The 11,436-nt window shown below is 38.5% G+C and overlaps 1 protein-coding gene across 1 annotated transcript; it reads left to right on the forward strand.

The window, feature by feature from the left end:
* The first annotated feature begins 389 nt into the window (after positions 1–389).
* On the forward strand, positions 390–10,179 carry kcnn1b (potassium intermediate/small conductance calcium-activated channel, subfamily N, member 1b). Its single transcript, XM_036141036.1, has 10 exons — positions 390–633; positions 2,582–3,634; positions 3,842–4,279; positions 5,149–5,244; positions 5,966–6,384; positions 7,616–7,757; positions 7,926–8,036; positions 8,271–8,398; positions 8,536–8,605; positions 9,073–10,179. Exons 2-10 carry the CDS (start codon positions 2,597–2,599, stop codon positions 9,355–9,357), a joined length of 2,727 nt encoding a protein of 908 aa, XP_035996929.1. The 5' UTR covers positions 390–633; positions 2,582–2,596; the 3' UTR covers positions 9,358–10,179.
* The last annotated feature ends 1,257 nt before the right edge of the window (positions 10,180–11,436 follow it).

Here is an 11,436-nt window from a genome sequence, read left to right on the forward strand (position 1 = left end):
ATTGCTAAATTGGACCCGAAACTGCATCTGTTAGATCTTCTAAGACACAAGTGATGGGGCCTTGTGCTGCATGGCATGAGTCATTCAGGGCCAGGTTTAAAAATGGACACTTTTGTGAGGCAGGCTCTTGTGGCGGAGGAGATAAGAGACGGAGCAAAAGGCCTTTGAACGACAAGCTTCAATAACAACTTCAAATGACCTTTTATTTTCCACTTTGTAATGAATTCTGGCAATTGGCCTTGTTTTCCCTCCCAACCTACCTGTCTCTCCTTCCAATTTATTCCCGTGTGATGTCCCGCCCCGACGCGGTGGTCTGATGTTGCACATTTGTATTTTTCTCTCCGCATCCCTACCTGCACCCTCCCACTCCCCTCCATTTGCATGGCAACCCTTCACCAGGCAGCTGTCGCTTATTTCTTCCTTCATGTTGAATCCTAATCATTACTTTCAAAGGAAAGCATCTCTGAAGCTCCTTTATCAAGTGTCCACGCTGGGAGCAGACAAGCGGCTATCCGACACCCACTCAGGCAGCTCTTCTTCTTCTGAAGACATCCATTCTGTTGATGGGGTGCATTTTTGTTTTCAGGCTGCATCTTCAAGTTTGGAAAGAATAGAAAGAAAAGCCGGAAGGAGGTAAGGATCACCTGTGCTGCGTTAGATTTCTGAACAGGTTTTTCTTCCTCAAGAGAGTCATAAAGAAATAAAATAATCTTAATGACGCCGTCTTTAATTAATTATTGAATTCAGGAGTTGATCTTGGTTGGTTCAACGTTATATTTTAAAGATTAGTAACATTATTGCACTGTCTTGCAAAAGAAACTAGTTTAAAAGCTTGGTGATTTATTTTATTTCACATCTTTGTGTTATGATCTGTCAAATACAAAATAGAATAAAAGTTACTAATAAGTGTAACTGTTTTCCTGATGTGTAAATATGATGTTATTCTTACAGTAGTAGGATATAATTCAAATTTGCAATAAATTAGAAATGTTTTATTGTGAAAATCAAACAGCCAGTGAAGCTTTTCAGCATTCTTTCTGATTGGCAAGTTCTGTAAACGAAGAGGACGGGGGGCCACGTCTGTTTTTGACAGATTGTTTCATATTAGCCACCTCATGTGGAGACAAGCCTGTGATTAAACAAATGATTAATTTAACAGCCTTGAATATTTACTGGAAACACAAATATGTCCTATTAATCCATTAGAAGACGACAACAACAAAAAACCCTGAAAAAAATCTTACTTTGCTTAAATATACGTTTGGCGTCTGCAAACACAAGAATCCCTGTGAAGATCTTTCAGTGGCATAAAGGTCTTCAGAATTTCTTCACACTTTAAAAATACTTCTACTCTAATACTTCAAATCTTTACCTTTTCTCTTCTCTCACTTTTTGCATTTTTACGTTTAATACGACAACTATACCTTCAAAATAACATGCATTCATGAACATTGTTTTTTATGGCCAAATCACGGGTCCTTATTCTCATTTAACCTGGAAAGTTATATTGAAGAATGGAATGGAATGAAGAATTTTAATTCCCCACAACCTTTTCAAATTTAGCCTAAACGAAAAATTAAAATAAAATACGACTAGCCCTAATGACTTTTCAACCACAATTAGATACAATAGTCTACATTTTATAGACACCCTTTCAGCTTTCACTCTTCAACCACATTTTTACAATGCTTAGGCTGAAATCTATGCAATCTTTTTATTGGAGTTTACATTAAGTTAATATTTGTAATTGTAAAATAAATTCTGCACAAACTGACACATTGATAATCTAATCTGTGTGATTCATGTTCTGATGGAAACATGTTTTTCTCTAAAACACCCTAAAATTCACTTGTTTGACTTTCGATTTGCCACATGTCCCGGTTAAAAAGTGGATTTGTATCATTTGTTTGAATCATAAGCAATAATTTACCAACTGATGCGATCTGTCTTTTTGACATCTCATCAGATGCTGAGCACAATTTGCTCGGTTTAATCTCCTCAGGAAGGATTGTTGGTGCAATCAACTAATTCCTTGAAGAAAAAAAAAAAGCTTGAAAACATTATGTTTAGTTTTGTCTGCGCGTTATGCGCAATCTGTGTGCATTCTGAGCCGGTGTCTCACCAAGGTTTCATTGTAGTAACACATAATGACAATAAAGATTGTTGATTCTTTTTGTCTACAGCCAATTATTGGGTTATGTCAGCGCTTCAAAAGTTGAGGTCAGGACCACACTACAATGAAAATTATCATGGTAAAATCATATTTTTGCTATAAATGTTACAAGAGGTTTAAAAAACTGTTGACTAAGATAGCAAAGAAATATATTGGTTGATGATGCTGTTTCTTTTCATTATAACCCAACTGAATTGACCTAATAGTAAGGCTCATATAGTAAACCAATTGTGTTAAAAGTCTTTTTAATGGTTTTTTTGTGGGTCAGAAAGCTAAAAGGTTTGGTAACCACTGGGTTATATATATTTTTTAAAAGATATTACTGTTTTAATGTCTTTTTCTGTTGCAGCAGAACTTAATGTGTTTCTTGCATTCCCGTTAAAGCAAATGGACTTTATATCTTTTCAGTCTTGCAGTGATACCATGAGGTTGATTCTGGTTAAGCCCACCAATGCAACAAGACGTCTTGACTCAACAGGCGAAGTCTTCCAAGATGGCGAACATCAACATTGTGCTACAGGAGGTCCTGAAGAGAAACACGATACGTTCTCCGGAAGCCCTGGCAAAACATCTTCATCCCCGCGGAAGAAGAGTCGCTGCTGTGCTTCGTCTTCCCTCCATGAGAACTCTAATGGAATCATCCCCCCAAAAGCTTTGGCTCAGAGGTCGCCTCAGAAAACCCAGAACCTGTCGCTGTCACAGCTGAGTGACCAAGACTGGCAGCTGCTTTGCGGCGAGGATCCACCCACAGCAGGAATGGCGGAAGATGTTGCGGAAAACCCAAACCATACGGAGAGATGCGGCTGCCCATGTCCTGACGCTCTCCATTATTCTGATGTCTTAAGTTTACGGACACAATCAAATAGACAAAGTGTCTCAAAAGTCAGAAATAAGAGGAGTTTTTCATCACCTCATACCCTACCCTCCTCTGAAAGCACCGCTTGCATGGTTTCAAAGCAGCCAAAAAATCCCAAGGACCAACGCAAACCTCCGACAAACCACCCGAAGAACATCATCGTGCCTCAGTGCTCCGACCAGGGGGTTGATAAAGAGCAGCGTTGCGGTCATGCTAAAGTCAGAGACTGCACCCAAGTAACCCACTCAAAGTTGTTCAACATTCCTCTAAACCCAGCTCAGAGTGCCACAACGAATGAGAAACTTTCTGCCGTCAGTTCCGATGTCAACTGGAGAGAGCTTTTTGGCAAAGAACCCCTCTTGGTGCAACAGTATCAAAGGAATGAGAGCCCCTCAACTGGTGATCAAACACGGAAGCCATCAGGAGAGTCGTCGTTTGCGCTCAAGTGCCGCCACCTTCCTTACAATCGCCTGACAAGAACGCCGTGGGGAAAGAGGTCAGCTACACCAGCCAGTCAGAAGAGTTTCATGTCGTTCTCCACCAGCCAGTGTAGTTTGCTTGAAAACCAAGATTTAGTGGAGAGAACACGAGAGCAAGAAAGTCAGGTATGTTAGCTTTTTCCAATGTCACTCCCATTTCTTTAGGGTTTCAAAAATGTCTCTATGGAAAAAAATTATAACTTTTGCAAATCTTGTACCTCAAAAGGTAAGAAAAGAAAACTTTAAATATGGGAGTTTTATGCATGCTGTCTTTGAATGGGGGAATTGTTTAAAAAAAAACTGCTTGGTGAACAATGTCCTCATCTTTTGCAGGAACCCTCTCAGCATCTCACTGGATCCAAATTGTCGCTTCCCAAACCCTCTGTTCCACTTCCTGACACCTTAGAGGCATACAATGTCCAAAACGGTGATGCAGTGCGACCGCTCAGTAGCCTGGGTACTTTGAGCTCTAGTTTTGCAGATTTCCCTTCAGACCAGCAGCAACTTCAGCTCCTTCACAGTGCCATCCTTGAGGACGCCTTCTCCAAGGTCATCGGAGAAGACTCCAGTAAGGCCAACAGTGAGAACATGACCAGAGCGGAGGAAAGCAAGCCACAGAAGAAAACAAAGGACATCAGCTACCGGCTGGGTCAGAGGAGAGCTCTCTTTGGGAAGCGCAAACAGCTGAGCGACTATGCGTTGGTCTGTGGGATGTTTGGCATCATTGTCATGGTCATAGAGACAGAGCTTTCAAGGGCTTTTTACACTAAGGTACCCAAGAACCACTGAGAAAACACGTAACACTCATAGAGCTTTTAAAAAGAATGGTGTCAATGTGAAATAAGCCAGGCATCACATATGTGCCACCGTGTGGCGGAGCTGCATTGACAGCTGGAAATCAGGCTTTCACATCAAATCTGACCAAAGCTGATGTTGTAAGTGACAAAAACTAGTAGAGTTTGCTCATGTCGAGGTTAGATGTCAGCCATATTGAATTTAAGAGCTGGTGCAGTAAGCCCCCTCCAAATTTTTATTTCAGAAATCCTAATGAAAAGGTTATTGGAAAGGTTTGAAGAATAGTTTTGACATTTGAGTTCAAATTGAAGACATTAACAAAGCTTAACCGTAGGACTAGCAGCAAACACAAGACCTATATCACATAACCATTTGGGATTTGTTTTTATTAAGTATTTCACACTTTTAAATATTGGTGTCTTTACTGTAGTTCCAGCGCTAGTGTCTACCCAAATATAATAAATATAAATAAATAAATATTAAACTTGTCAGCTTTAAGGAGAGACGATACTAAAGAAACGGTCAATAGTAAATGCAGTTATGCTGGCGCCATTAGCATCAGGACTAAACTACAGACAGACTGGACGAAACCCATTGAGTTTGATGACTCAATGGGTACATTTCCTCATTGCAGGCTATAGTGTGGAGAGTTTTCTAGAAAAAGAAATAACTCTAAAAAATAATTTTTGTATCAAACTAGACTTGAAATAGTGCAATGACTACAAACAACCAAAAAAAAAATCCAGTTATCTGGGTCTTGAAAACCAGAATGATTGACAACGTTTGACAAGCACTGTTTCATTGAGCCACCCACATGTTAATGATCGTGTCTCTGTTGTGAGCAGGAATCCATCTATTCTTACGTACTGAAAGGCTTGATCAGCATTTCCACTGCAATTCTTCTTGGACTCATTCTGATGTACCACGCAAGGGAAATACAGGTATGATGAATGATCGACACTTTTAGGTTTAGGCCTTTTAATTCACTTATTTATGGCAGAAGTGACAAAAGGTTTAAGAAACCAATTAAAAGCAGATAACATGAACATAAAAAAAAGTGTTTAGTGGATGACAAAATACACAAAAACGTTCAAACACCATTTATTTTCCCTTGATAGTCATGCATGCATTGGATAACCTTATTATTTCTTAAACATATGAAGACTGGAATGATATCCTATAAATATGACTGAAATCACCTTAAATTAAAATGCACTTGCAAGAATTTCAAGAAGGTAGGATTTTATCTGCAAGGTCAGATGAGAAGGCCATTCAGTACCATCTGAGATGATAAAAAAGTCAAGAACAGACAACCTACACCAGCTAGTTGAAACGGAAATAAACAATGCTGCTTTCAACACAGGGTTTACCAGTTTTCTGGTTTTGGCAATTCAATCTTCTTTCAAGAAAAGGCAATTAAAGCAATTTTATTTCCATATGGTTTGACACAGATAAAAATACGTTTTAATTTTGTTCTCCTCTCCTATTTTAGTTTAATCGAAAAGCTCTACTGGATCAAATGGATAAAATATGAGATTACTTTAAACTGAAATATTCTCGCAATCGAGTACATTTTCCATGTCTTCTATACTTTCTTAAACTTTTGTCAATGTGCAATAATTGCTCTAAGCCTTAAATCTTTACTTCCCCTTTTCTTCTCAGCTCTTCATGGTGGACAACGGGGCGGATGACTGGAGGATAGCCATGACCTTAGAGAGGATCCTCTTGATTGCGTTGGAGCTCCTCGTCTGTGCCGTCCATCCAATCCCAGGCCAGTACGTGTTCACCTGGACCGCGCGCCTCGCCTTCAGCTACACCGCATCCGTGGCAGACGCCGACGTAGACATCCTTCTTTCGGTGCCAATGTTCCTTCGCCTGTACCTGATCGGGCGCGTCATGCTGCTCCACAGCAAGCTGTTCACGGATGCCTCCTCGCGCAGCATCGGGGCCCTCAATAAAATTAATTTTGACACTCGTTTTGTGATGAAGACCCTGATGACCATCTGCCCCGGGACTGTCCTGCTGGTCTTTAGTGTGTCCTGCTGGATCATTGCAGCGTGGACAGTGCGTGTATGTGAGAGGTATCATCTTAAATATGTGTTTTCATTAATCATTTAGAAAAAAGAAATTTAGTGAACTAAGTTTAAATGCACATACATACACTTTAATCAGCCTTAATATTTTAAATTCAAATGAAGGCCTTTTCATGGTCACATAAAGGCTCACTAATATTTAAGCAAACATCTATTGCATTCTCCACCTTTTGTAGTCATCAGGACTTTTTTGACTACCTTTCTAATCAGGAGGCGTTTCAAATAGCCAATTATGTTTAAATTTCAATAAGCTAACAGTTGATTTGAGTTTAAATTGAACAATTTAGCATTATTTTCCTCTATTCATTATTCAATCCAATTTGTGGACCAATGAAACTTTTCCACAACATGATGCTACCGCCCTCATGGTTCACAGCCGTGCCTGGAGGCTTCAAAGCCTCATCTTGACTTCTCCAAAATATATGCCATAACATTGTGCCCAAATAGCTCAATGTCTCACCTGAGCATGAAACTTGACCATGTGATAATGATGTTCCAGATGTTCCTAGGTTCCTATGGACAAACATTTTAGCCAGTGAAAGTTTGAGTCAGATGGCTTAGACTTGAACACCGTTAGATGTTACAAGGGGTCAATGATCTCACACACACTTTTCAATTCAATTCACAATTAAATTTTATTTATATAGCGCCAATTCATGAAACATGTCATCTCAAGGCACTTTCCAAAGTCAAATTCAATCAGATTATACAGATTGGGTCAGATTATACCAACCATCAACCATAGCTTTCGAAGACTTGCATCCAGTTTCCTAACTTCCAACCTCCACCCTGTTGAAAATCTGTGAGCCATGCATAAAAGTCAGGTCTTTGGTATAAAACTGACCCCTTCAAATCAACCCTTAGATTTCTGCCCAGAAGAGTTATCAATTTTTCAGCCAGAACTGTGTCCCAAGCTTGTTGATGGTGACTTCATAAGGTAGACTGATCAAGGTGGAACATTACAACAAATATTAGTTGGGGTTTATGTATAGTTTCAACCATGTCTGGGTTAGAGAAAAACCCAAATAAATGGAAACGTGTGCATTCAGTTATTTCAATCAAAAACATAAGAGCTTCTTGTTGTATGATGCTTCCACCCTGAAAGACGAACTATTCTAGGGCATATGACATCCATGTCCATTAAGACTCTATAAGCTTCACGAGACCTGCAGCCTTGACACTAATTGCTATTACAGCCCCTGGTGTTCTGTCTCAGCAGGTATCACGATGCACAGGAAGTAACAAGCACCTTCCTAGGAGCAATGTGGTTGATCTCCATCACTTTCCTGTCCATCGGTTATGGAGACATGGTCCCTCACACCTACTGTGGGAAAGGAGTTTGCCTGTTAACAGGAATTATGGTGAGTGAATTAAACTGTAAATTATTTGAATACATGTAGCAAATACATTTTATTCATAAGTACTGCATTTCACCTTAATATCGGGATGAATCCTGCTGATTGTGATGATTTTAGCAACACTGAAGGAATCACTGTTGTGACGCCAACTGTAGCTCTTCCCCTCCACAGGGAGCAGGTTGTACAGCGTTGGTGGTGGCTGTTGTCGCAAGGAAATCGGAACTCACAAGAGCTGAAAAACACGTCCACAACTTTATGATGGATACTCAACTTTACAAAAAGGTCTGTTTGCACACAACAATGCTCTTTTTTTTAAGTGTATCTTTTTTCCTCTGTGAACATAATTGTCAGTTTTTTTTACAGGTTTTATTTACATTTAGAAAAAAAAAACATTAATCTAAACTTATAAAGCGGCAAAATTAAATCAACGAAAGTCACGTAATCTATATGAAGATGACATAAGTCACTTTTTAATTGCTTCTTTGCTTTATTGTGCTCATAATTTGCCTCCTCTAGATAAAGAACACAGCGGCAAATATTTTAAGGGAGACTTGGCTCATCTACAAAAACACAAAGCTGGTCAAAAAGATTGACCACGCCCGCGTGCGCCAGCATCAGCGAAAGTTCCTGCAGGCAATCCACCAGTAGGTATCACTACTATGTATCGTGTTCTTCCTCTGATTTCACTTGAATTTAACAATGTAACTTAAGTTGTAGCCAAGGTAAACTGTGCATGATTTTTAACTAATTTAAGACAAATGAAATTGATTTTGAACTTCAGACTGAGAAGACTCAAAATGGAGCAAAGGAAACTGACTGACCAGGCAAATACTGTTGCTGATCTTGCAAAGGTTTGTGTATTTTCGTTATGAATTGTGGAGGAACAATTTTTTTTTTTTATTATGTTACATTTTATACCTTTCAAACCCAATCCTTTTAGACATCTCTTTCTTTTGCTCCAAGGGTCCAAACATAGTTGATAGCATAGATAGAGAGACTCTATGTGGATGACATCATGACATTTAATGGTAAATTAATCAACAGGAAATACACCTAAGAAGACATATTACCGCAGAGATTTTGACCAATCCCTAAATGTTAGCGCTGACTAAATCATGTTTACGACATCTAACATAATTTACACAGGAGACAGACCAGAATATAAACCAAAACTTGTTTTCCTGCATGAAAGGTTTCATATAAATTCTATTCATTTTCAATAAAAAAAGACATTAAGGCTACATGTTTACTGCCAAAGACACATGGAAGAAATGGGAACATTTCCAGGTTGTTGTTCTTTCTCTTTGCTGCCTTCCAGACTCAGAACATGATGTACGATCTGGTGTCAGACCTGCAGCATCGAACCGGGGAGCTGGACAGAAGGATCGTGGCTCTGGAAGAGAAACTGGACACCATCCTCCTCGGAGTGCAGTCGCTGCCGCTTGTGCTGTCTCAAGCAATAGCAAAACTGCAAAAAGATTTCCTCGATGACTTAGCCTGTCGCGTTCACTTCTTGTCGTCCTCGCTGAGCTCGGAGTGCTGTTCCGCACACCCCAAGCAACTTTGTCCGGGATCAAGCACACCGGAGACGCCGTACAGCTGAGAGGCCTCTCCGGTTTCCTTAGTTTTTGTACCAAAAACCACAACAGGGATTATTTCCTTTTAAAAAAGAATATTACAAATTGTACAAATTCACAACACATTGGTTAAATGATCAGGATTTTACGGTTCGTGCTATGATAGAGCTTTTACATCTGCATGAAAATAAATACATTTACTCAAAAATAAAATATAGTTTGGTCAAACTTGGGCTTAAAGTGGTTAATTCAGAAAGGCTGCCTTTTTAAACCTTATCCTCTTATTATTCAGCAATTGAAATCCCTCCAGCAAATAAAGCCAGAGATGATACTGTAGATCTTTAATAAAAACTTTAAAAACATTGATATCTGGAAGTAAAAATGTCACACAGTATATTCAGCCTGTTGTTATAATGAATAAATAATTCATAATTAATAACGTGTAGCAACAAGTTCAAACTGTCAATGGCCTAATGTGTTTGTTTTTAATGTGTTTGCTTTTAAAGAAAGCTTTATATTTTCTGTGAGCATCGATGTACTTTAAAAGAAGCAATACGCACATTTATTTTTAATACACTCAAAAAGTGCTCTTAGAAAACACACTGGCAGAAGCCAGAAATGTTTAGTGGTTTTTTTTTAAAATATCTAAATCATATGCTTTCATGTTTACCTGATATCAGGATATGACAAATCATGTCATTCTTACCAAGATTTGAACAAATTCCTGCTTTTGTTTTGATTCATCATTAAATGGCATTTCTTCAAATTTGGCTGTGTAGATTGAGTGCTGTTTCGGGTGACTTTCCAATACAAATGGAAAAATATTCAGAATTATTTATCATTTTCCTATTTTCTTTTGAATTTTATCTACTTAACATTTTTCTGCAGAAAAAAAAGATATTACAAAATTACTTTCTTAATTGTAGGAGTCATTTTGGCTCTGTAAAAATTTCAACTCAAAGTGCAAATAAGTAAATTAATATAAAAAGCAATCAGTTGTGGATTGAATTGTTCATTTACCACACATTGATGGTTTATGGTTATGGTGGTAACAGTTTACTTAATAAAGAAGAGCCAGTATTACAAAAGAGGGTGATAGATGTTTAAAATAATTGGTGATTTAAAATGAACTTACTATAGTAATCTTTTCATTTTTGCTTTAATTAAAGAAAATTACTCACTGGTTGTTGTTTGTGTCATTACATTTAGGGCAATAATAGTCAGTGGTGTCAGATGTGTTTTTTTGTCTTTAAATTTTCTACAGCTACCGTGTCTGCTACACTCTCTTTTTCTAAAATCTCTTGTTTTTTAAAATCTCCCTCATTCATACCTCTTCGCCTCATATCCTGCCTTTTTCTGAAAGCACCACTTACCTCTAGTTTAAACACAGCAAATAAAATCCTATAGAACTTTGCAAATCTCCTACAAACCACCTGAACAACATCATCGATCCTCAATTCTCTGACCAAGATGGTAATAAAGAACAGCGTTGAAGTCAGACGCTGCAACCAAGCAGCTCATTCAAATTTGTTCAACATTCCTCTGAACTTGTTTCAGTGTATCATAGAGAATAGGAAATGTTCTGCAGTCAGTTTTAACGTCAGCTGGAGAGAACGTCATGGCCAAGAAGCACCTTTGGTGTAGCAGCATTAAAAGAACAGACCCTCACCACTTTTCAACCACTGGTCAAACAGGGACGCCATCTGGAGAATCATCATTTGTGCTCTTCCTCTTCTTTCTTCTCCGTTAGTGTTTTATGGCAGATTGCACCTAATTCATAATTTGTGCTCAAGTGTCTGTGCGGGCTGTTATGTTATTAATGAAGCCTGTTATTTATTTTACAAATATGGTATCTGTTGGAATATGGCTACCATCTGCGATGAATGGTATTGGTGGTCCAAAAGTGGACTCTATTTACAGAGTAGGTGAATTCAGCTGATTGCAGTAGATTTTATATAGAGGTAACAGAATAAAGTGGCAGGTTTGCGTGCCACAGTTTTTAAATTTTTAGTTGCAAAAAACTTAAAAACCATGTATAATTTATGTTCCACTTTACAATAATATGTTGGACATGGGTTTGTAACCTGACGCTCCATACACATAGT

This window comes from Fundulus heteroclitus, chromosome 9 (genome assembly GCF_011125445.2).
Source record: "Fundulus heteroclitus isolate FHET01 chromosome 9, MU-UCD_Fhet_4.1, whole genome shotgun sequence".
Taxonomy (NCBI): domain Eukaryota; kingdom Metazoa; phylum Chordata; class Actinopteri; order Cyprinodontiformes; family Fundulidae; genus Fundulus; species Fundulus heteroclitus.

Bases quoted from the DNA above. Each gene is read 5' to 3' on its own strand.
- kcnn1b (XM_036141036.1), top strand. From the start codon at position 2,597: ATGAGGTTGATTCTGGTTAAGCCCACCAATGCAACAAGACGTCTTGAC. The intron at 8,037-8,270 runs GTCTGTTTGCAC...TGCCTCCTCTAG, and splicing joins ATACTCAACTTTACAAAAAG to ATAAAGAACACAGCGGCAAA. The intron at 8,606-9,072 runs GTTTGTGTATTT...GCTGCCTTCCAG, and splicing joins CTGTTGCTGATCTTGCAAAG to ACTCAGAACATGATGTACGA.